We start from the raw sequence: 27,177 nt of genomic DNA on the forward strand, positions 1-27,177 counted from the left end.
GCAATGCAGATGTAGAAGCACAGTAGTCTGTCTGATATAATAGTATGTCTGATACAGTAGTCTGATGGTTAGTCTGTCGTATACAGTAGTCTGACTGATAGACTACTCTATCAGACTACTCTGTCTGACACATTAGTCTTTCTGATACAGTAGTCTGATGGGGTAGTCTGTCGTATACAGTAGTCTTTTCTGATGGCAATGATGGAGATTTTTTAAACCCTCTTTCAGAACATTTAATTATCAAATGATCAATATATAAAACACATTTATTTGGTGCTGCTGCTATATTGTTACCTAAATGTAGGAGCACACAGCAGAAAGGTTACACAACCAGTTGCAATTTTAGCATGTAAATCTTGTGCATTCCAGCAACGCCACTACACAACACAACACTAAACAATACATGAATTGCACGGTAACGGTTACAAACGGTGCCCACAAACTATCAGGACCTACATTAAGCTGTCCCATCAGCAGAGTCCCAACAGCAGAATCCCATCAGCAGAGTCCCAACAGCAGAGTCCCATCAGCAGAGTCCCAACAGCAGAGTCCCAAAAGCAGAATCCCAACAGCAGAGTCCCAACAGCAGAGTCCCAACAGCAGAGTCCCAACAGCAGAGTCCCAACAGCAGAGTCCCATCAGCAGAGTCCCATCAGCAGAGTCCCAACAGCAGAGTCCCAACAGCAGAGTCCCATCAGCAGTCCCAACAGCAGAGTCCCATCAGCAGAGTCCCAACAGCAGAGTCCCAACAGCAGAGTCCCATCAGCAGAGTCCCAACAGCAGAGTCCCATCAGCAGAGTCCCAACACCTTACCACTACACCTGGCTATCAGCGGAGCCATGTCTGGCAGTGAAACAGTTCATTCATGGGGCGGCAGGGTAGCCTAGTGGTTAGAGCGTTGGACTAGTAACCGAAAGGTTGCAAGTTCAAACCCCTGAGCTGACAAGGTACAAATCTGTCGGTCTGTACCTGAACAGGCAGTTAACCCACTAGGCCGTCATTGGAAATAAGAATTAGTTCTTAACTGACTTGCCTAGCTAAATAAAAGGTAAAAAAAAAATCAGCCTCATTTACTGCCTTCTTAAAAAATATAGCTCATATGGCTGACTTGTTTAAACAAATGTGGTTTCTACTGACAATTGAGATGTACAAACTATGGCATAAGGGAACGAGGAGCGGATAAGAGACAATCCATAATTTCGATTAAGACATAAATGAGCGAGCTAGGACGGACGTTGTCAACTACTTGTTCAGCACTTTTTTTAAATGATATACAGTATATTTACTGCACATTAGCAGAGTAACAAGCATTTCACAAATAACAATTGCACCTTGTTTGATAAAACAGTCAGTCAGTGGCATCCACAGGACAGACGACCAGTGAAATACTATCTGAACCACCAGGGTTGAAGAATGGATGGAGTTTCTCAGTGAAGGTGCAGCCAGTGAAAGAGTAGATATGACACCTGTCCTCCACATTGTAGAAGGAGACCTGTCCCTTCTCATAATCCACAAACACCCCCACTTTCAGGGGCTTCTCTCTCAGTAAGAGGGTGAGAGGGGAATCTGCATTAGCTGTGTACTCTCCATCCTTCAGCTTCACAGTCCAGTATCCATTATTAGGCATTGGTATAAAACTCTCATTCCTATTGATGGACTGTATGACCACCCCCAAAGTCCACTCAGTCTTCCCCTCCACCTTCACCTCATAGTAGAACTTCCCTGAGAAGCCCACATTTCCCAGGACACAGGACCAATTTGTAAACCTCTTCCCGTTGTCAGAGAGAACCTGATCTAGTTCTCCATGTCTCACTTGTTTCCCGTCATCAGACAGGATAAGTTTACAATGTGCAGTATCAGGGTCTAGAGTCACATCCACTGTGGAGAGAAACATACACTATGGTAAACACAATGACATCAACACCAGTGGTATAATATACTATGGTAAATACAATGACATCATGACATCAACATCAGTGGTATAATATACTATGGTAAACACGATGACATAATGACATCATCATCTGTGGTATAATACACTATGGTAAACACAATGACATCATGACATCAACATCAGTGGTATAATACACTATGGTAAACACAATGACATCATGACATCAACATCAGTGGTATAATACACTATGGTAAACACAATGACATCAACACCAGTGGTATAATACACTATGGTAAACACAATGACATCATGACATCAACATCAGTGGTATAATACACTATGATAAACACAATGACATCATGACATCAACATCAGTGGTATAATACACTATGGTAAACACAATGAAATCGTGACATCACTGGTTTAAAACCCTATGGTAAACACGATGACATCATCATCAGTGATATAATACACTATGGTAAACACAATGACATCATCATCAGTGATATAATACACTATGGTAAACACAATGACATCATCATCAGTGGTATAATACACTATAGTAAACCCAATGACATCACTACTATTATTCTGTAAGTAAATCCTAGACACTCTATTTGGTATATTATGTTACGTTTCATATGGTATGTATTAATTTGTGGATGTCACAGAGCATAAAACACACCTGCATGTCTTCTGATGGTTTCAAAGTCTGAAATATAGAGTAAGAGACTGTTGGTTATGAAAATGAGCAACATACTGATGGATATCACAAACAACTGTAAGTGTTAACTTGTGTTGTTCAACCCAGACCTCAAACTATGAAGACCTATAATAATTTGAATCTTAGTGAACATATGGGGAGAAACACTGGCATATCTGACACCCCATACAGTGCCAGGAAGGTGGGGAGACCAAGAGCCAATTTGTTATACAGTATACGCACAGTATATATAATAAATCATTTTGACAGTAACCCTCCATAAATTCATTCATAAACCTTTTTCTTTTCAATATGTGATAGGAAGCTAAATGTGTTTTTTTTGGCTACAGGAATGTGACTGAAGAAGTGAAAAAGTGAAAAAGAAACTGATTGATAGTTTGATGGGATAGTCAGGGATGGTAGAAACAGCTTGAGTTGCCGTAGCAACATCATTGAAACTGGGCAGAAGGGAGTTGTACTTCAAATACAGCAGTTCAGTAACATCAATAATTAACTAATATTTGTTTTATTTAACTTCTATTTAACTATGCAATTCAGTTAAGAAACAAATTCTTATTTTACAATGAGGACCTACCCCGGCCAAAACCTCCCCTAACCCGGACGACGCTAGGCCAACTGTGTGCCGCCCTATGGGACTCCCGATCACAGCCAGTTGGGATACAGCCCGGGATCAAACCACGTAGTGACGCCTCTAGCACTGAGATGCAGTGCCTTAGACCGCTGCGTCACTCGGGAGCCCACAAGCTGACAGTCCCCGAAAACAGGCACTAGAATTAGTTTACATGACTTATTTGTTTATGTTTACATGACTTCTTTGTTTATGTTTACATGACTTCTTTGTTTATGTTTACATGACTTCTTTGTTTATGTTTACATGACGTCTTTGTTTATGTTTACATGAATTCTTTGTTTATGTTTACATGACTTCTTTGTTTATGTTTACATGACGTCTTTGTTTATGTTTACATGACTTCTTTGTTTATGTTTACATGACTTCTTTGTTTATGTTTACATGACTTATTTGTTTATGTTTACATGACTTCTTTGTTTATGTTTACATGACTTCTTTGTTTATGTTTACATGACGTCTTTGTTTATGTTTACATGACGTCTTTGTTTATGTTTACATGACTTCTTTGTTTATGTTTACATGACTTCTTTGTTTATGTTTACATGACGTCTTTGTTTATGTTTACATGACTTCTTTGTTTATGTTTACATGACTTCTTTGTTTATGTTTACATGACTTCTTTGTTTATGTTTACATGACTTCTTTGTTTGATTTCCCACCGTTTTATAAGTCAGAAGACCATCCAGACCTTACTAGGACCATGTCAACATCCTCAGTAAAATAAACTTGTATTTGCCTCCCTCTGGTGGTAGAAAGTATCACTACATCCATTTATTTTACTTCACTGCAATGTTACTTCAAAGGGGCAGTCCTTGGAAAAACATTGTTTAATTCATAGTTCTTTATTAAACATTTTAGTCTAGGTGTTCACTGCCAAATGTTTTTTTTTTTTTTTAAATCAGCCGTGCAATGATGGGCTGCTCCTTCACACAACAACTCCTTTGGCAGAGGTCCCCTAAAATGCTACTTTAATGAACTACAGATTTCAGCAAACAAAGAAAGTCACACAATTACACAGGACAAACAGGTTCACGGTAAGAGTTTAAGAATGGACATTTTTACAAGTATCGATTGATAGTCGGAGGTACAGTCTACACACACTCATCACCACTCAACTCCATTGACAAAGCTAACATTTATAAGCCATCATATACAGTAGGTAACAAAGCCTTAATACTTACCCAGCTGAGAAGTCAGGATTTCTACAGAGAAACAGATACATATAGTCAATTAGACACATCAATGGTGTCCAAGGGGGAATCAACATGTGTTAGCTACCTCTCTAGTCTACACTATATAAATAAAAGGTTCCTGTATGATCTTTTAGGATAATATAAGGTTTTAAAAAAACTAAAAAACCTTACGGTTAATTTAAGAACCTATACTCTGCCATCAGGTCGTATTTTATTTTGTGTATTTTACCCCTTTTTCTCCCCAGTTGGTAGTTACAGTCTAGTCTCCTCGCTGCAATTTTTTCATTTGTTCCGAAACACAACCCAACCAAATCACACTGCTTCCTGACACAATGCCCACTTAACCAGGAAGCCAGCCGAACCAATGTGTCGGAGGAACCACCACCGTAGAGCTAGCGACGGTGTCAGCGTGCACTGCGCCCGGCCCGCCACAGGAGTCGCTGGTGCGCGATGGGACAAGGACATCCCTGCCGGCCAAACCCTCCCCTACCCGGACGATGCTGGGCCCCATTGGTCTCCCGGTCGCGGCCAGCTGCGACAGTGCCTGGACTCAAACCCAGAATCTCTAGCGGCACAGCTAGCCTGATGCAGTGCCTTAGATCACTGCGCCACTTGGGAGGCCCGTCAGTTCATTTTGAACCTTTGTAGACTTAAGGGGTGCTTTGAAGAACCTTTTCAAAAGAGGGGTTTCGTTTTGGAACCAGTAAGTGAGTAAAGGGCACTCGTGTGTATAATTAAAATTGAGAACATTGGCATTATGTGTCAGCTAGGACTCAGGTAATGTGTTACAATACAGTTTTTTAATCACTATTACATGAACTAAGAAACCTTCTACTATATACTCTTTTGTTTTCTAGCCTATGAAATTACCTGTGGGGCCTTTGTCTGGCAAATACATTTCTGTTGTTACACTATAGAAGTGTTGGATTCCCTGTTTTGTAGTTACTTTGGAAGCGCGTCTGATGGCGACATCACATGACTGGATTACGAATTGCCGTTATATTTGACAAAAAACGTTGCTGAATGGAACGCTGACGAAAGGTTTATGAACGTCATCCCTCATCAGACCGGAGGTAAAGAGGCGAACATTTCATCGGACCGGAGGTAGAACTAGTGGCGCTCCTCAACTGTAAATGAATGTTCCCTGTGACAGTGTTAGCGGTGGCTAAGATGAATGTATTCCATGAGTAGGAAGCCACTCAAGGAATGGGGAAACATATCAGATGATTTAATGAACGATACCTGAATGCAATGGGAAGGCCTGAAGATACCATGGGGAAGGTTACTCAAAGCAAATTGGTGCCCACCACCACTCAGGTTGTCACAGGTCTCCATACCACACAGTCACACATCATGGCTGACCTGGGATCCCCATTGTTCACCACGTCTGTTCATACTGCACAGGGCCAGGGTCAATATACTATGTTATAACTAAGGACTACCCCCACATACAGCTCTGTTTATACTGCACATGGCCAGGGTCAAAGTACTATGTTATAACTACCCCCACATACAGCTCTGTTCATACTGCACATGGCCAGGGTCCAAGTACTATGTTATAACTACCACCACATACAGCTATGTTTATACTGCACAGGGCCAGGGTCAAAGTACTATGTTATAACTACCCCCACATACAGCTATGTTTATACTGCACAGGGCCAGGGTCAAAGTACTATGTTATAACTACCCCCACATACAGCTCTGTTTATACTGCACATGGCCAGGGTCAAAGTACTATGTTATAACTACCACCACATACAGCACTGTCCATCATAGGTCAACTCACAAGGCAACAAAGTTTGTCCTAATTACCACCTCTTAGTGTACCACTGGGTGACCCACCACACTACAGGTTCTTTGTACCCGTGTTTAAGGGTGACCCACTAGACTACATATCTTTGTACCAGTGTTTAAGGGTGACCCACTAGACTACCGGTTCTGTGTGCATGGCTTTGAACATGCTATCGAAGACCGGACCGAGAACAGCAAAGACAGGCTGTACCTTTTGGAGAAATTCACCATGGGGCAACCCAAATCAAATCTTGGCTCAGCTCCTTTGTCTTACTGACGTTGAGGGAGAGGTTGTTGTCCTGTCATCACACTGCCAGGTATCTGACCTCCTCCCCAAGGCTGTCTCATTGTTTTCAGTGATCAGGCATACCACCGTCTGCAAACTTAATGATGGTGTTGGAGTTCTAAGTGGCCATGCAGTCATGGGTGAACAGGGAGTACCCGAGAGGACTAAGTACGCACCCCTGAGGGGCCCCCATGTTGAAGGTCAGCATGGCGGATGTATTGTTGTCTACCCTCACCACCTTGGGGCGACCCGTCAGCAAGTCCAGGATCCAGTTGCAGAGGGAGGTGTTCAGTCCCAGGGTCCTGAGCTTAGTGATGAACTTGGAGGGCACCATGGTGTTGAATGCTGAGCTGTAGTCAATGAACAGCATTCTCACGTAGGTGTTCCTTTTGTCCAGGTGGGAAAGGGTAGTGTAGAGTGCAATAGAGATTGTGTCATCTGTGGATCTGTTGGGGTGGTATGCGAATTGGGGTGAGTCCAGGGTGTCTTGAATGATGGTGTTGATGTGAGCCATCAGCCTTTCAAAGCATTTCAAGGATATTGATGTGAGTGCTAAGCGGCAATAGTCATTTAGACAGGTGGCGTTGTTGGACACAGGGACTATGGTGGTCTGCTTGAAATATGAAGGTATTACAGACTGGGTCAGGGAAAGGTTGAAAATATCAGTAAAGACACTTGCCAGCTGGTCAGCGCATGCTCTGAGTACGAGTCCTGCAAATCCGTCTGACCCTGCAGCCTTGTGAGTGAAAAACCTGTTTAAAGGTCTCACACACATTGGCTACTGAGAGCATGATCACACAGCCGCCCGGAACTCATGGTTTAGTGTTTCTTCCCTCGACAGGAGCGTAGAAGGCATTTAGCTCATCTGCTAGGCTCGTGTCACTGGGCAGCTTGTGGCTGCGTTTCCCTTTCAAATCTGTGATAGATGTGAGCCCTGCTACATCCGACAAGTGTCAGAGCTTGTGTAGTAGGATTTGATCTTACTCCTGTATTGATGCTTTGCCTGTTTGATGATTCATCGGAGGGAATAACATGATTTAGTCTAAGCGTCTGGGTTTGTGTCCTGCTCCTTGAAAGCGGCAGCCTTTAGCTCAGTGCGGATGCTGCCTGTAATCCATGGCTTCTGGTTGGGACATGTATGTACGGCCACTGTGGGGACGATGTCATCGATGCACTTTAATGAAGCAGGTGACTGATGTGGTAAACTCCTCACCACTTCCGAATTGAGCGTGTCACTGGTACTTCCTGTTTTGAGTTTCTACTTGTAAACAGGATTAAGGAGGATAGTTATGGTCAAATTAGCCAGAGATCTAGTCCACATTTACCAACATATGGAGGCTGACAGAGGGTATGCAGAGGCCAAAAGACTTCTGAAAAAAGTACTTTGGAGACTAGTATAGAATCATCACAGCTTATATTGAGAAAGCTCTCAGCTGGTCGTCCAACAAGACTGAAGATTCTGAATCCTCACAGAATGCTACAACACTATGGATAATGTTCAATATATGGAGGAAATGGACAGCCAATCAAATATGAGAGCCATAGTCTCAAAGCTGCCATAAAAGTTTAAAGAAAATGTACAGTCGGTTTATGACCTACAAGAGAGAAATGGAAGGTTTGCTCATCTGGTTACTAAGCCAGGATAGCCTCATAAGGTCAACCAATCTTTAAAAGCTTAACCTTCAACTTGATAACTTCACCCATACTTATTGATACACTGTAGCCAAGAGTGGTAATATGCCTACGAGACAAAAAAAATGCATAGGAAGAACCGAAACAGAGCAAGAAACGACAGAGCAAGAACCTCTGACCATGGCCTCCTTGGAAACCCAAGATGTCACTTTAGGAAGAAGTTAGGCTAGCTCACATCCTCAAAGTGATCAAAGAAGGCCATAACTCCCTCACAGCACAATTTAACTTGAAACCGTCTGAGTTCAGCTGCTCCATCTCAGCACAGTTGGCTGAAATCAAAAACGCCAACTAAGGTTTGACAACGATTATCAACACGCTAGGATCACAGATGGAAGAAGCTGAAGAGCTGCTGAGGACAAGCTAGAGGGAATGGGGACAGAACTACAGAAACTGAGCAAAACCAACAATACCTGATGAATAAGGTGAACCATTTAGAAAACTACAGCAGGCCAAGTAACATTAGAATTATCGGCCTCCGCGAGGCTTGTGAGGGGACCGACCCCATTGATTTCTCTACTGCCATTATCCCCTCCCTACAGGGCAAAGAACATTTGGAGGAACCCCTGGTTATCAAAAGGGAACACAGGTCACTCGCCCTTCACCCATCCCCTGATCAGAACCCACAACCCTTCCTTGTTCGGTTCCTGAGGTACCAGGACAGAGAGAAAGTTTTCAGAACCGTGGCCAAACATTTCAAGGAGAAAGGAGTGATCCTATACAACGGGGAGGCGATTAAATTATTTCCAGACATGAGTCCCGGGATAATCAAACACAGGAAGGAATTCGACCAGGTGAAAAAATAACTTTACTTCCAAGAACATTCCCTTTGCGCCGCTTCAACCTGCAACGATGAGAATCATCCATGGCGGACAGAGAGGATTCTTCAAATCGCCCCCAAAGAAGCAGCGGACTGGAGGCGAGTGGCTCAGGACATGGTTGATTGGATAGCGGACCACGTTCATTTCACTGCTAGCTGGGCTGTGTCCCACTAGCCTGCCTTATTACTTGCATAACTGGTAGGACTGCTTTGCAGTAGCTTACTGACAGATCAATGACATCCCAAGAAGATTCTGACATTCCAATGTCCATGTACACAAACAATAAAACATTTTATCAGAGTGACATTGTTTTAAGTTGTTATTTGGGACAGGCATGGTCCTCAGAGGCATCAATATGATTTTAGACCTTTTTATACGACTAAGCCATGAAGTCTTATATTTGTATTTTGCTCCTTGTCATGGTATGTGTGTTGGGATCAGGACACCCATTATTGGTTTTGTTTTTGACTTGCATCATATAAGGATGGGTGAAGAATTATCTCTGTTTGTTAATTTACTGGCCTTGTGCTCCAGGTTCATGTTTGCCTTTATGTTAGAAATGTAATTTAGGAATAGTGACCCTGGGAGCGTAGCTCCACTACAGGTGGGATTTGTGGTGGGCACATTCAAGAACAGCACTGGGGGAGGAGGGGAATTGTTTGTTCTGTTTACTTTATATTACAATACTGTTTTGTGAGAGACCTTCACTTTATAATATGTGTTTGACTACAGGCTCTCTGAAAATAGGCAATAGAATATCCCACACCCTTATTGGAAATAATCATGACATTTGCGTTCATATATTAAGTGAACAATATGGCTAAGATAGTAAATCATACATCATTAAACATTAATGGACTGAACGGTCCTCTTAAACGAAGTCCTTATGTCCTTGAAAAAGCTAAAGACTGATGTTGCGTTTATTCAAGAAACACATCTAACATGGGCAGAACATAAAACGTTAGAGGGAATTGTAGCGTCTGCTTCCAACGCACACTCTCAAACACGTAGATCCCCTGAACACAGCTCACTTTCCAGCACACTTTCCAGCTCACACTCTCAAACACGTAGATCCCCTAAACGCAGCTCACTTTCCAGCTCACTTTCCAGCCCACTTTCCAGCTCACACTCTCAAACACGTAGATACCCTGAACACAGCTCACTTTCCAGCCCACTTTCCAGCTCACATTCTCAAACACGTAGATCCCCTGAACACAGCTCACTTTCCAGCCCACTTTCCAGCTCACACTCTCAAACACGTAGATCCCCTGAACACAGCTCACTTTCCAGCCCACTTTCCAGCTCACACTCTCAAACACGTAGATCCCCTGAACACAGCTCATTCTCCAGATCCCAATCACCTGAATTCTGATCACACACCTGTATGTCATTATCACACCTATTTAGTTCAGTTCTTTGCACCCCATCATTGTGAGGTATTGGTTGTTTTGTGACACACATCTTTTCGAAGCGTTGGTTTTCCCGTAATTTACTCCTCCCATGTATGATAGTTTTTGCCTGCCTCACTAACGATGCCTTTTGCCTATTCCCTGCCTGTACTTTAGCCTATTGGATTTCCTGTTATCAACCTATTGTCTGATCTCCCAGACTACATCATTAGCCTTTTCCCTGCCTGTACTTTAGCCTATTGGATTTCCTGTTATCAACCTATTGCCTGATCTCCCAGACTACATCATTAGCCTTTTCCCTGCCTGTACTTTAGCCTATTGGTGGGAGGGCCAAGAGACCAGAGGTGGCAGAACGGGGTGTAGGGTTTGCTCATAGCCTGAAAGAAGGGAGGGGCAGTTCTTCTTGCTGCTACGTAGGCAAGCACCATGATCTTGTAGTGGATGCAAGATTTGACTGGAAGCCAGTGGATTGTGCAAAGGAGCGGGTTGACATGAGAGAACTTGGGAAGGTTGAAAACCAGGCGGGCTGTAGCATTCTGGATAAATTGCAGAGGTTTCATGGCACAAGCAGAGAGCCCAGCCAACAGAGATTTATATTAGTCAAGACTGGAGATGACAAGTGCCTGGATTAGGACCTGTTCTGCTTCCTGTGTGAGGTATGGTCATATGGATGTTGTAGAGCATGAACCTGCGGTAGCGAGACGCTGCTTTGATGTTTTCAGAGAACGACAGGCTGTTGTCCAGGTTCACGCCAAGGTTCTTTGCACTCTGGGTGTGCGACACTGTGGAGTTGTCAATTGTGATGGAGAGGTGTGAGGATATGAATGAGCCAAGTGACTTGGTGTATAGAGAGAAGAGGAGAGAAACTAGAACAGAACCCTGGGGGACACCAGTAGTGAGAGAACATGGTGCAGACCCAGATCCTCTCTACTGATGGTTCCCAGTGTCGAAGGCAGTGGATAGATCTAGGAGGATGAGAATAGATGAGAGAGAGTCTGCTTTGTCAGTACGGAGAGCCTCCGTGACACAAAGAAGAGCAGTCTCGGTTGAGTGACCCGGCCTGAAGCCTGACTGGTTAGGGTCAAGAAGATTGTTCTGAGAGCAATAACGAGAGAGTTGATCAGAGATAGCACGCTCAATTGTTTTGGAAAAAAAGAAAAGGATACAGGTCTATAGCTTGACGTCAGATGAGTCAAGTGTTGGTTTCTCAACAGTTTTCTGTGTGCATCAAGAATGGTCCACCACCAAAGGATATCCAGCCAACTTGACACATCTGTGGGAAGCATTGGAGTCAACATGGACTGGTATCCCTTGGGAATGCTTTCAACACCTTGTAAAGTCCATGCCCTAACAAATTGAGGCAAAAGGGGTTGCAACACAATATTAGGAAGGTGTTACTAATGGTTTGTACTCTCAGCGTATGTCAGACTTGTTCTGGAAGAGGTGGACCAAAGAGTATCTTCCTGAGTTGCAGGAGCAACAAAAATTAACACGAGAGGAAAATGTGTCTCTGGGGATATGGTTCTCAGCAATATCTGAATGACTCTTGTCTCTGTACAAAGTGTTGATGGGTTAAAGGTTCCAAACTGTCTGTTCATCACGTACCTGTGGCCTCAAGGTAAGTTTTGAATTGGTTTACGAATAGCCTTTATAAAATGGTTCACATAATTCTTGCAAAGAGATGATCTGAAGACACTACTTACCCTTCTCCTTCCTGAGGACATCTGTAAATATGTAGAGTAGATGGGAGACAGTGAGAACCTCATCAACATGAACACTAGAAGATGTCGTCTCTCTCTGGGACTCCTTGTCTCATATCAATGTTCCAACATCAGAAGGAACATCTTCAATGAGCTCAAAATAACCTTCTTAAAACGTTTTCGTACTTGAAGTCGGTAAATTAAAGAGAATGTTACTTTTGTAGTTCTAATAACGTTATCAAAGTGATGATTTGAAGACACTACTTACCTCGATTCTCAGTGAGGTAATCTGTAAACATATAGAGTAGATGGAAGACAGAGAGAACATCATTAACATGAACACTAGAAGATGTCGTCTCTCTCTGGGACTCCTTGGTCGGGATTCAATCCAATGTGCGCTATACTGCAGGGCACTTCACATCTGACAAAGCACTTTTAAAGGCATTTTCCACTGGCCTTCATTTCACATTCATGGTAAACATGTCGACTCAAACTACCTTTAAAAGTCTGTTATAGTGTGCTGTGTTATAATGCGTCTTGAAATGAATCCCGGACCTTGTCTCATAACACTGTTCCAACATCAGAAGAAACATTTTTAATGTGCTCAGCCACAAAAAAAGACTTTACATGCTTCATATAATTCTAGTAAAGTGAAGATCTGAAGACACTACTTACATTTCTGTTCACAGAGTTCATCTGTAAACATGTAGAGTAGATGGAAGACAGTGAGAACATGATTAACATGAACACTAAAAGATGTAGTCTCTCTCTGGGACTCCTTGTCTCATATCAATGTTCCAACATCAGAAGGAACATCTTCAATGAGCTGAAAATAACCTTCTTAAAACGTTTTCCTACTTGAAGTCAGTAAATTAAAGAGAATGTTACTTTTGTGGTTCTAATAATGTTATCAAAGTGATGATCTGAAGACAGTACTTACAATTCTGGTCCCCGAGGTTAACTGTAAATATGTAGAGTAGATGGAAGACAGTGAGAACATCATTAACATGAACACTAGAAGATGTCGTCTCTCTCTGGGACTCCTTGGTCAGGATTCAATCCAATGTGCAGTATACCACAGGGCACTTCACATCTGACAATTCACTTTTTAAAGACATTTTCCACCAGCAATCATGGAGATTGTATTCATGGTAAACACTGCACATGTCGACTCAAAACTAAAATACCTTTAAAAGTATAGTGTGTTGTGTTATAATGCGCCTTGAATTAAATTCCTGGCCCTTGTCTCATACCACTGTTCCAACATCAGAAGGAACAACTAGGGCCAATCAGAAGTTAAAACAATAACAAAGCGTGAACCCAGCCACTGTTGTTTTGGTAAGAAGCTGAGGGAGGGTCTGGAGAAATAATATCACTCTCAAATTCATAGACAGATCTATGGACGTAAGGACTGACCATCCATTATACTGTATATACATTATAGTTTTAAATATGTTTGGAGGCTGTATAGTGTTTGCTTGCATTTACTTTGTTTACAAACATTGAGATAAAACAAGGTTATATTTTGAGTTCTGATGGGGTACAACGGTTAAACTAAGCTCTTTAATAATTTATAAGTTATATTCTTCAAGAATCAGTGGGTACATATAATTCATTTATAAGTCAAAAAATGTATGTAGCAACAAACCGATTGTTCCTTTGTGCTAAAAAAAAACTGTGTTTAATTAAATTTAGCAAAGTGATCATCTGAAGACACTACTTACCTAGCTTCCTAGTGAGGTCATCTGTAAACATGTAGAGTAGATGGAAGACAGTGAGAACATCATTAACATGAACACTAGAAGATGTAGTCTCTCTCTGGGACTCCTTGTCTCATATCAATGATCCAACATCAGATAAAAGTCAGGGAACATTAATATAAACAACATGAAGTGTTCTACTTCACTAGAAGTTACATCTATAGAAGAGACATTGGTGTATTTGTTATCAATGTGGTGATTTAAAGATACTACTTACTCCTCTCCTTCCTGAGGTCATCTGTAAACATGTAGAGTAGATGGAAGACAGTGAGAACATCGTGAACATGAACATCAACATCAACATTAATGTGACTGGTCCATCAGTGATCCAGGTGTATCAGATTCTACCTCTCTCTAGTCTAGTGGGCCTCTACAGCCTCAACACATCCTGTTCTAGAACATCAACATTAATGTGACTGGTCCATCAGTGATCCAGGTGTATCAGATTCTACCTCTCTCTAGTCTAGTGGTCCTCTACAGCCTCAACACATCCTGTTCTAGAACATCAACATTAATGTGACTGGTCCATCAGTGATCCAGGTATATCAGAGACTACCTCTCTCTAGTCTAGTGGGCCTCTACAGCCTCAACACATCCTGTTCTAGAACATCAACATTAATGTGACTGGTCCATCAGTGATCCAGGTGTATCAGATTCTACCTCTCTCTAGTCTAGTGGTCCTCTACAGCCTCAACACATCCTGTTCTAGAACATCAACATTAATGTGACTGGTCCATCAGTGATCCAGGTGTATCAGATACTACCTCTCTCTAGTCTAGTGGGCCTCTACAACTTCAACACATCCTGTTCTAGAACATCAACATTAATGTGACTGGTCCATCAGTGATCCAGGTGTATCAGATTCTACCTCTCTCTAGTCTAGTGGGCCTCTACAACTTCAACACATCCTGTTCTAGAACATCAACATTAATGTGACCGGTCCATCAGTGATCCAGGTGTATCAGATTCTACCTCTCTCTAGTCTAGTGGTCCTCTACAGCCTCAACACATCCTGTTCTAGAACATCAACATTAATGTGACTGGTCCATCAGTGATCCAGGTGTATCAGATTCTACCTCTCTCTAGTCTAGTGGTCCTCTACAGCCTCAACACACACATCAACATTTATGTGACTGGTCCATCAGTGATCTAGGTGTATCAGATACTACCTCTCTCTAGTCTAGTGGGCCTCTACAACTTCAACACATCCTGTTCTAGAACATCAACATTAATGTGACTGGTCCATCAGTGATCCAGGTGTATCAGATTCTACCTCTCTCTAGTCTAGTGGGCCTCTACAACTTCAACACATCCTGTTCTAGAACATCAACATTAATGTGACTGGTCCATCAGTGATCCAAGTGTATCAGATTCTATCTCTCTCTAGTCTAGTGGTCCTCTACAGTCTCAACACATCCTGTTCTAGAACATCAACATTAATGTGACTGGTCCATCAGTGATCCAGGTGTATTAGATTCTATCTCTCTCTAGTCTAGTGGTCCTCTACAGTCTCAACACATCCTGTTCTAGAACATCAACATTAATGTGACTGGTCCATCAGTGATCCAGGTATATCAGATTCTACCTCTCTCTAGTCTAGTGGGCCTCTACAGCTTCAACACATCCTGTTCTAGAACATCAACATTAATGTGACCGGTCCATCAGTGATCCAGGTGTATCAGAGTTAAGGACAATAAAAGCATTACTTTCCACTCTGCAGTTTGAGTTGATCTATTATCACACCTGGTTAACATGTTAATCACATGTAGATTAAAATCAGTCATCTGTGTCAACATGTTAATCACCTGCAGGTTAAAATCATTCATCAGTGATAACATATTAATCACCTGCAGGTTTAGTATATTATCATGTATCCATAGAATACAACCACTGTGAATGTGTTGAGGTTGAAAAAAGCATTGCGGACATTTATTTCTAACAATGAAACATTCATATCATCTCTCCATTACCTTTCTTATAAGATATCCAGCAGATAGCCAGAGATAACCCAATCACAGTGATGGCTCCCAGACAGCATAACACAATGAAGGCCATTCTCCATGGGGTTGTATCAAATAACTCACCTAAAACACAAACATCATTACACATCAACAACAGGGTTTGGTACTAATACTACCACACATCAACAACAGGGTTTGGTGTTAATACTACCACACATCATTACACATCAACAACAGGGTTTGGTACTAATACTACCACACATCAACAACAGGGTTTGGTACTAATACTACCACACATCAACAACAGGGTTTGGTACTAATACTACCACACATCATTACACATCAACAACAGGGTTTGGTACTAATACTACCACACATTATTACACATCAACAATAGGGTTTGGTACTAATACTACCACACATCAACAACAGGGTTTGGTACTAATACTACCACACACATCATTACACATCAACAACAGGGTTTGGTACTAATACTACCACACATTATTACACATCAACAACAGGGTTTAGTACTAATACTACCACACATCATTACACATCAACAATAGGGTTTGGTACTAATACTACCACACACATCATTACACATCAACAACAGGGTTTAGTACTAATACTACCACACATCATTACACATCAACAATAGGGTTTGGTACTAATACTACCACACATCAACAACAGGGTTTGGTACTAATACTACCACACATCATTACACATCAACAATAGGGTTTGGCACTAATACTACCACACATCAACATCAGGGTTTGGTACTAATACTACCACACACATCATTACACATCAACAACAGGGTTTGGTACTAATACTACCACACATCATTACACATCAACAACAGGGTTTAGTACTAATACTACCACACATCATTACACATCAACAATAGGGTTTGGTACTAATACTACCACACATCAACAACAGGGTTTGGTACTAATACTACCACACATCAACATCAGGGTTTGGTACTAATACTACCACACATCAACATCAGGGTTTGGTACTAATACTACCACACACATCATTGCACATCAACAACAGGGTTTGGTACTAATACTACCACACATCATTACACATCAACAACAGGGTTTGGTACTAATACTACCACACACATCATTACACATCAACAACAGGGTTTGGTACTAATACTACCAAACACATCAACAACAGGGTTTGGTACTAATACTACCACACACATCATTACACATCAACAACAGGGTTTAGTACTAATACTACCACACACATCATTACACATCAACAACAGGGTTTGGTACTAGTACTACCACACCCATCAACAACAGGGTTTGGTACAAATACTACCACATATCATTACACATCAACAACAGGGTTTGGTACTAATACTACCACACATCATTACACATCAACAACAGTGTTTGGTACTAATACTACCACACATCAACAACAGGGTTTGGTACTAAAACTATCACACATCAACAACAGGGTTGGGTACTAATACTACCACACATCAACAACAGGGTTGGGTACTAATACTACCACACATCAACAACAGGGTTGGGTACTAATACTACCACACATCATTACACATCAACAACATGGTTTGGTACTACTACTACCACACATCAACAACAGGGTTGGGTACTAATACTACCACACATCATTACACATCAACAACAGGGTTTGGTACTACTACTACCACACATCAACTACAGGGTTGGGTACTAATACTACCACACACCAACAACAGGGGTTTGGTACTACTACTACCACACATCAACTACAGGGTTGGGTACTAATACTACCACACATCAACAACAGGGTTTGTTACTAATACTACCACACATCAACAACAGGGTTGGGTACTAATACTACCACACATCATTACACATCAACAACAGGGTTTGGTACTACTACTACCACACATCAACAACAGGGTTTGGTACTAATACTACCACACATCAACAACAGGGTTTGGTACTAATACTACCACACATCAACAACAGGGTTGGGTACTAGTACTACCACACATCATTACACATCAACAGCAGGGTTTGGTACTACTACTACCACACATCAACAACAGGGTTTGGTACTAATACTACCACACATCAACAACAGGGTTTGGTACTAATACTACCACACATCATTCAACAACAGGGTTTGGTACTAATACTACCACACATCAACAACAGGGTTTGGTACTAATACTACCACACATCAACAACAGGGTTTGGTACTAATACTACCACACATCAACAACAGGGTTGGGTACTAATACTACCACACATCATTACACATCAACAACAGGGTTTGGTACAATATCTCCAGTGTTTCATGTCTAAATAATATTGTGTTGTTACTCACTAGGGAGGTGAATCTCTGTCTCCATCTTCTCATTGATCCTGCTCTGTTGGACTCTGCAGGTAAAGCGGTTGGTGTCAGTCTCCTGGACAATGACATGTCGTTTGACTGTGTAGAATCCATCTAAGTCTCTATGTATCTCAGGAGGACCAGCAGAGAGATGGACTCCTTTACTGTCCAGCCACACCAGCTCAGGGTCAGGGTGCCAGCCTTCTGATTCACACAGCAGACCCATCCCTCCCTCTCTGTGTCCCTCAATGGACACCACTGGCTTGGATCCTACAGCTACAGACACACAGACAGACTGGATGTTAACTGGTGACAGGCTGTGAACAAATAGACACATACTGTGTCCAGTAATATGAAGGAAAGAGGTGATGTCATTGTACTGTAGTGAGATTATTACATTAACATGAAAATAAACCTCACCTTTAACGAGGACTTGAACAGTGAAATCATCATACCAGCTCTTTGACTGAATTAAGCATTTGTAACGTCCCTCATCAGTGCCTTGTACCCTGGTCAGTTTCAATGAGGTGTTGCCCCTCCATAGTTCCTCTTCATACAGTGAAGTTCTTCCACTATAGAAGAGAATCTGATCCTCTCGTATGATTCTGTGGTTTTGGTAACGAAAGACACGACCGTCTAAGAAGTCCAGGTTCAGCCAGTCCACTGTCATGTCCTCAGCGCTGATGTTGGGTTTGAGGTAACAGGGCAGAATGATGTCATCACCAGCCACAGCAACAATGGAATCAGATGGACCAAGAACCTCAAACCTCTCTGAAGAGAACAGACAGAAATTAAGGAGCATTTAGATACATCACCCAGAACTAAAGACAGACTGTCAAATGTAATTCAGAGATTTCAAAACATCAAAAATCTAAGTAATAATGCAACCTCGCACGCGCATGCACACACACACACACACACACACACACACACACACACACACACACACACACACACACACAGAGGAAGCCCTGTAGTTACTGCATGAGTCAAAACACACAATAAGATGAAGTGAGCATAATAATTACCAGATACAGAGTGTGAACTGTGGAGGAGAAGCAGGAGAGTCAAAAACAGACTGTCTGGTCCAGTCTCCATTATTCCTGAAAGAGACAATAGGTCTAACATAGAAACATCAATTATAAAGATCAAAACTAGAAATCAACCTGTAGATCTTCAGTATCTTACTATGGCCCCTTTCAGATATAACCAATAGACCTTCAGTATCTTGCTATGGCTCCTTTCAGATAAAACCAAGAGACTGATCAATAACTACAGGAAGCATTTTGTTGCAGTCATTGCATCTAAAGGTGACACAACCACTTATTGAGTTTAAGGGGGACATAACTTTTTCACACAGCGGAATTGGATGTTGCATAACTGTCAATTAAATGAATATAATATATAATTATTTTTTTATTATTTCTAAACTCAGGTTAATTTTATGTTTTGATTGAAGATCTGATTACTTTCACTCTCAAAAATATGCAAAAATAGACAAAATCAGAAAGGGGGCAAATACGTTTTCACGGCACTGTGTACATACAGTGGGGCAAAAAAGTATTTAGTCAGCCACCAATCTTGTAATTTTCATCATAGGTACACTTCAACTATGACAGACAAAATGAGAAGATAAAAAAATCCAGAAAATCACATTGTATGATTTATAATGAATTTATTTGCAAATTATGGTGGAAAATAAGTATTTGGTCAATAACAAAAGTGTATCTCAATACTTTGTTATATACCCTTTGTTGGCAATGACAGAGATCAAACGTTTTCTGTTAGTCTTCACAAGGTTTTCACACACTGTTGCTGGTATTTTGGCCCATTCCTCCATGCAGATCTCCTCTAGAGCAGTGATGTTTTGGGGCTGTTGCTGGGCAACACGGACTTTCACCTCCCTCCAAAGATTTTCTATGGGGTTGAGATCTGGAGACTGGCTAGGCCACTCCAGGACCTTGAAATGCTTCTTACGAAGCCACTCCTTCATTGCCCGGGTGGTGTGTTTGGGATCATTGTCATGCTGAAAGACCCAGACACGTTTCATCTTCAATGCCCTTGCTGGTTTTCACTCAAAATCTCACAATACATGGCCCCATTCATTCTTTCCATTACACGGATCAGTCGTCCTGGTCCCTTTGCAGAAAAACAGCCCCAAAGCATGATGTTTGAACCCACATGCTTCACAGTAGGTATGGTGTTCTTTGGATGCAACTCAGCATTCTTTGTCCTCCAAACACGACGAGTTGAGTTTTTACCAAAAAGTTATATTTTGGTTTCATCTGACCATATGACATTCTCCCAATCTTCTTCTGGATCATCCAAATGCTCTCTAGCAAACTTCAGACGGGCCTGGACATGTACTGGCTTAAGCAGGGGGACACGTCTGGCACTGCAGGATTTGAGTCCTGGCGGCATAGTGTGTTACTGATGGTAGGCTTTGTTACTTTGGTCCCAGCTCTCTGCAGGTCATTCACTAGGTCCCCCCGTGTGGTTCTGGGATTTTTGCTCACCGTTCTTGTGATCATTTTGACCCCACGGGGTGAGATCTTGCGTGGAGCCCCAGATCGAGGGAGATTATCAGTGGTCTTTTATGTCAACCATTTCCTAATAATTGCTCCCACAGTTGATTTCTTCAAACCAAGCTGCTTACCTATTGCAGATTCAGTCTTCCCAGCCTGGTGCAGGTCTACAATTTTGTTTCTGGTGTCCTTTGACAGCTCTTTGGTCTTGGCCATAGTGGAGTTTGGAGTGTGACTGTTTGAGGTTGTAGACAGGTGTCTTTTATACTGATAACAAGTTCAAACAGGTGCCATTAATACAGGTAACGAGTGGAGGACAGAGGAGCCTCTTAAAGAATAAGTTACAGGTCTGTGAGAGCCAGAAATCTTGCTTGTTTGTAGGTGACCAAATACTTATTTTCCACCATAATTTGCAAATAAATTCATTAAAAATCCTACAAGGTGATTTTCTGGATTTGTTTTCTCCTCATTTTGTCTGTCATAGTTGAAGTGTACCTTTGATGACAATTACAGGCCTCTCTCATATTTTTAAGTGGGAAAACTTGCACAACTGGTGGCTGACTAAATATTTTTTTGCCCCACTGTATATACAGATGAAGTCGGAAGTGTACATACAATTAGGTTGGAGTCATTAAAACTTGTTTTTCAACCACTCCATTAATGTCTTGTTAACAAAATATAGTTTTGTCAAGTTGGTTAGGACATCTACTTTGTGCATGACACAAGTAATTTTTACAGCAATTGTTTAAAGACAGATTATTTCACTTATAATTCACTGTATCGCAATTCCAGTGGTTCAGAAGTTTACATACACTAAGTTGACTGTGCCTTTAAACAGCTTGGAATATTCCTGAAAATTTTGTAATGGCTTTAGAAGCTTCTGATAGTCTAATTGACATCATTTGAGTCAATTGGAGGTGTACCTGTGGATGTATAGCAAGCCGAAGAACACCATCCCAACCGTGAAGCACGGGAGTGGCAGCATCTTTTAAAAATATATATATATTTTAACCTTTATTTAACTCGTATTTACAATGACGGCCTACCCCGGCCAAACCCGGACGACGCTGGGCCAATTGTGTGCGGCCCTACCATGTTGGGGGGGGTGCTTTGCTGCAGGAGGGACTGGTGCACAAAATAGACGTCATCATGAGGAAGGAAAATTATGGACAATAATAATTGTCCAAATGGACAATGACCCCAAGCATACTTCCAAAGTTCTGGCAAAATGGCTTAAGGACAACAAAGTCAAGGTATTGGAGTGGACATCACAAAGCCCTGACCTCAATCCTATAGAAACTTTGTGGGCAGAACTGAAAAAGCGTGTGCGAGCAAGGAGATCTACAAACCTGACTCAGTTACACCAGCTCTGTCAGGAGGAATGGGCCAAAATTCACCCAACTTATTGTGGTAAGCTTGTGGAAGGCTACCCGAAACGTTTGACCCAAGTTAAACAATTTATAAGGCAATTCTACCAAATACTAATTGAGTGTATGTAAACTTCTGACCCACTGGGAATGTGATGAAAGAATAAAATCTGAAAGAAATCATTCTCTCTACTATTATTCTAACATTTCACATTCTTAAAATAAAGTGGTGATCCTATATATACAGTGCCTTGCAAAGGTAATCATCCCCCTTGGCGTTTTTCCTATTTTGTTGCATTACAACGTGTAATTTAAATAGATTTTTATTTGGATTTCAAGTATTAGACATACAAAAAATTGTCCGAATTGGTGAAGTGAAATTATAAAAATAACTTGTTTAAAAAAATTCTAAAAAATAAATAACGGAAAAGTGGTGCGTGCATATGTATTCACCCCCTTTGGTCTGAAGCCCCTAAATAAGATCTCGTGCAACCAAATACCTTCAGAAGTCACATAATTAGTTAAATAGTCACTTGTGTGCAATTTAAGTGTCACATGATCTGTCACATGAAATGCCCCGGAGTCTGCAACACCACAAAGCAAGGGTCACCATGAAGACCAAGGAGCTCTCCAAACAAGTCAGGGACAACGTTGTGGTGAAGTACAGATTAGGGTTGGGTTATATACACTGCTCAAAAAAATAAAGGGAACACTTAAACAACACAATGTAACTCCAAGTCAATCACACTTCTGTGAAATCAACATCCTCCAGCATGACCGGTTTGGCGGTGGGTCAGTCATGGTGTGGGGTGGCATTTCTTTGGGGGGCCCGCACAGCCCTCCATGTGCTCGCCAGAGGTAGCCTGACTGCCATTAGGTACCGAGATGAGATCCTCAGACCCCTTGTGAGACCATATGCTGGTGTGGTTGGCCCTGGGTTCCTCATAATGCAAGACAATGCTAGACCTCATGTGGCTGGAGTGTGTCAGCAGTTCCTGCAAGAGGAAGGCATTGATGCTATGGACTGGCCCGCCCGTTCCCCAGACCTGAATCCAATTGAGCACATCTGGGACATCATGTCTCGCTCCATCCACCAACGCCACGTTGCACCACAGACTGTCCAGGAGTTGGCGGATGCTTTAGTCCAGGTCTGGGAGGAGATCCCTCAGGAGACCATCCGCCACCTCATCAGGAACATGCCCAGGCGTTGTAGGGAGGTCATACAGGCACATGGAGGCCACACACACTACTGAGCCTCATTTTGACTTGTTTTAAGGACATTACATCAAAGTTGGATCAGCCTGTAGTGTGGTTTTCCACTTTAATTTTGAGTGTGACTCCAAATCCAGACCTCCGTGGGTTGTTAAATTTGATTTCCATTGATAATTTTTGTGTGATTTTGTTGTCAGCACATTCAACTATGTAAAGAAAAAAGTATTTAATAAGAATATTTAATTCATTCAGATCTAGGATGTGTTATTTTAGTGTTCCCTTTATTTTTTTGAGCAGTGTATATCTGAAACTTTGAACATCCCACAGAGGACCATTATATCCATTATTAAAAAATGGAAAGAATATGGCACCACAACAAACCTGCCAAGAGAGGGCCGCCCAGCAAAACTCACAGATCAGGCAAGGAGGGCATTAATCAGTGAGGCAACAAAGATACCAAAGATAACCCTGAAGGAGCTGCAAAGCTCCACAGCGGAGATTGGAGTATCTGTCCATAGGACCACTTTAAGCCGTACACTCCACAGACCTGGGCTTTAGGGAAGTGTGGCCAGAAAAAAGCCATTGCTTAAAGAAAAGAATAAACAAACACGTCTGGTGTTCTCCAAAAGGCATGTGGGAGACTCCCTAAACATATGGAAGAAGGTACTCTGGTCAGATGAGACTAAAATTGAGCTTTTTAGCCATCATGGAAAATGCTATGTCTGGCGCAAACCCAACACCCCTCATCACCCCGAGAATACCATCCCATCCCATGTTTTTCCTCGGCGGGTACTGGGATACTGATCAGAATTGAAGGAATGATGGATGGCGCTAAATACAGGGAAATTCTTGAGGGAAACCTGTTTCAGTGTTCCAGAGATTTGAGACTGGGATGGAGGTTCACCTTCTAGCAGGACAATGACCCTAAGCATACTGCTAAAGCAACACTAGAGTGGTTTAAGGGGAAACATTTAAATGTCTTGGAATGGCCAGAGTCAAAGCCCAGACCTCAATTCAATTGAGAATCTGTGGTACGACTTAAAGATTGCTGTACACCAGCAGAACCCATCCAACTTGAAGGAGCTGGAGCATTCTTCTTTGCCTTGAAGAATGGGCAAAAATCCCAGTATATTTTGCATCTTCAAAGTGGTAGGCACGTTGTGTAAATCAAATGATACAAACCCCCCCAAAATCAATTTGAATTCCAGATTGTAAGGCAAAAAAAATGAAAAATTCACCCCAAGGGGGGTGAATACTTTCGCAAGCCACTGTACATACACACCCACAGACCAGCTGGTTTGGTCAAGATGTGTACACAGATCAGAAACAGACAGAATGTTATGCCTGGTACTGAGCACGACTATACGTGAGTAACCTCTCTTTCCATTCCCCTCATATGTATTAAAAATAAACTGAAATATCACATTTACATAAGTTTTCAGACCTTTTACTCAGTACTTTCTTGAAGCACCTTTGGCACTGATAACATCCGAGTCTTCTTGGGTATGACGCTACAAGCTTGGCACACCTGCATTTTGGGAGTTTCTCCCATTCTGCTCAAGCTCTGTCAGGTTGGATGCGGAGCGTCGCTGCACAGCTATTTTTAGGTGTCTCCAGAGATGTTCTATCGGGTTCAAGTCCGGGCTCTGGCTGGGCCACTCAAGGACATTCAGAGACTTGCCCCTCGAAACAACTCCTGCGTTGTTTTGGCTGTGTGCTTAGGGTCATTGTCATGTTGGAAGGTGAACAGGTTTTCATCAGGGATCTCTCTGTACTTTTCTCTGTTGATCTTTCTCTCGATACTGACTGGTCTCCCAGTCCCTGCCACTGAAAAACATCCCCACAGCATGATGCTGCCACCACCATGCTTCACCGTAGGGATGGTGCTAGGTTTCCTCCAGATGAGACGCTTGGCATTCAGGCCAAAGAGTTCAATCTTGGTTATCAGACCAGAGAATCTTGTTTCTCATAGTCTTAGAGTCCGTTAGGTGCCTTTTAGCAAATTCTAAGCAGGCTGTCATGTGCCTTTTACTGAGGAGTGGCTTATGTCTGGTCACTCTACCATAAAGGCCTAATTGGTGGAGTGCTGCAGAGATGGTTGTCCTTCTATAAGGTTCTCTCATCTCCACAGAGGAACTCTGGAGCTCTGTCAGCTCTAGGAAGAGTCTTGGTGGTTCCAACCTTCTTCCATTTAAGATGGAGGCCACGGTGTTTTTGCAGAAATGTTTTGGTACCCTTCCCCAGATCTGCGCCTTGAAACAATCCTGTCTCGCTCTAAGGACAATTCCTTCGACCTCATGGCTTGTTTTTTTTGTCTGACATGCACTGTCAACTGTGGGACCTTATATAGACAGGTGTGCCTTTCCAAATCATGTCCAATCAATTGAATTTACCAGGGCCGCAACTTTGGTTTTAGAAGTGGGGGGGACATAACATTTTATTTAATGTTTTTTTTTTCTTCAGATAAACACTCCAAACAGCCTACCCTACCGCTCGGAGGTGTCCGCATGGTCCTACAGCACACCGTCGCCTCGATTTGAATCACATTCCAATGATAAAACAGAAATACAGCTGCATGTTAGTTTTATTAGCTATGTTGGCTACGACATTACTTTAGCTAATATTGTGACAATGATGTAGGCCGTATGTAGCAGTTAGGATATGGTTTGGAAAGTTTTTTTTCTCGCCTGGTTACATACAGCTGATGTGTTGTCCATTGAAGTCCATAAAGGAAGGGAAAAGGTGATAGGAAGAGAGCACATAGATGTGAAAAGGAATACAACGTGACTGCTATGAATGTGAATTGTTTTTAGGGGTGACCAGGGGTGCATTCATACCGCCGATTCTGTTTGAGGAAAAAATCTGAAACGGAGGCAAACGGAAATGGGATAAACATACCTGAATTTGTCCACTATGACCTCTCATTTGCAACTGTTGGACTAATGATTAAACCCTAGATCAGCTAGACGCTTGCAAGAGTGTGCAAGGCGGTTTTGAATGTGTCACGGGTACAGTACATTGTAAACTTTCATTCACAGGCTAGGTTGTAGCCATCTCATGATGGGTATAGGGAACATTTGAGTTTCATGTAGTAGCCTAAACCGATCGCTGTTACATTGAACTGGGTGAATGGAATATGAATGATATTCATCAAATATGCTGTAATAGAAATAAGGCCACGCTAACGAAAAAACAACATCTTAAATGGCACTGACCACCACTGAAATAGACTATAGACTCAAGTTAAAATTCTAATTTCCCTAACATTTGTCTTTAGAAAATGTAAACTTTTGGATGTGGTTTAGTAGTATTTGTATAATCTAATAAATACATATGAATAATGAAATAACATGGCAATTTACAGTTTGCCATTTCACAGGATGTTTAACTTTTCATGATCAACTATGATTGGCCTAACTATGCTATAGAGCTCTGCTTTAGGTTTTAGTTTCTTAAGCATAGCTGACAAAGAAATCCTTAACATAACCCAGTTTTAATTATATTGAGAAATATTCTTACCGTCTTTTACAGCCCGTCGGAAAAGAAAAGGGTGTGGAGTGAAAATGAAAGTATTCTTACTTTGGTGAAGTGCGAAACTGAAAGTAGGCTACAGCACGCTGTAACTCACTTATTTATATTTTTAGATGTCTAAGGATTTATTGAACAAAACTTACGAAACTTTACAAAAAAGGAACAAAAGCCCAGCTTCATCCAAAGGGATGAGGCCAGCTGTAGAATAATACATAAGTGAACTGAGTTTTATTGGCTCAGTAGTGGCTCACTGTTCCTTAGCCAGACACTGCAGCAACATACATTGAAATCCTCACTGGACCAGCCT

At 41.8% G+C, this 27,177-nt stretch overlaps 1 protein-coding gene across 5 annotated transcripts; it reads right to left on the reverse strand.

The window, feature by feature from the left end:
- Positions 1 to 208: 208 nt before the first annotated feature.
- On the reverse strand, positions 209 to 27,177 carry LOC118943934 (butyrophilin subfamily 2 member A1-like). 5 transcript variants are annotated; one of them, XM_090217663.1, is made up of 14 exons: positions 26,859 to 27,177; positions 19,264 to 19,338; positions 18,656 to 19,006; positions 18,230 to 18,511; positions 15,872 to 15,985; positions 14,119 to 14,139; positions 13,866 to 13,886; positions 13,082 to 13,102; positions 12,817 to 12,837; positions 12,410 to 12,430; positions 12,145 to 12,165; positions 4,431 to 4,451; positions 2,580 to 2,606; positions 209 to 1,878 (listed from the first exon to the last, which is right to left on the reverse strand). In XM_090217663.1, exons 2-14 carry the CDS (start codon positions 19,331 to 19,333, stop codon positions 1,349 to 1,351), a joined length of 1,521 nt encoding a protein of 506 aa, XP_090073789.1. In that variant the 5' UTR covers positions 19,334 to 19,338; positions 26,859 to 27,177; the 3' UTR covers positions 209 to 1,348. The 5 variants fall into 5 exon arrangements, with proteins under 5 accessions (XP_090073789.1, XP_090073788.1, XP_090073790.1 ...); XM_090217662.1 differs by having other exon boundaries at positions 19,264 to 19,356; positions 26,859 to 27,176; XM_090217664.1 differs by lacking the exon at positions 14,119 to 14,139 and having other exon boundaries at positions 19,264 to 19,356; positions 26,859 to 27,176.

This window comes from Oncorhynchus mykiss, chromosome 23, assembly GCF_057628025.1.
Source record: "Oncorhynchus mykiss isolate SJ-2025 chromosome 23, ASM5762802v1, whole genome shotgun sequence".
NCBI classification, from domain to species: Eukaryota; Metazoa; Chordata; class Actinopteri; order Salmoniformes; family Salmonidae; genus Oncorhynchus; species Oncorhynchus mykiss.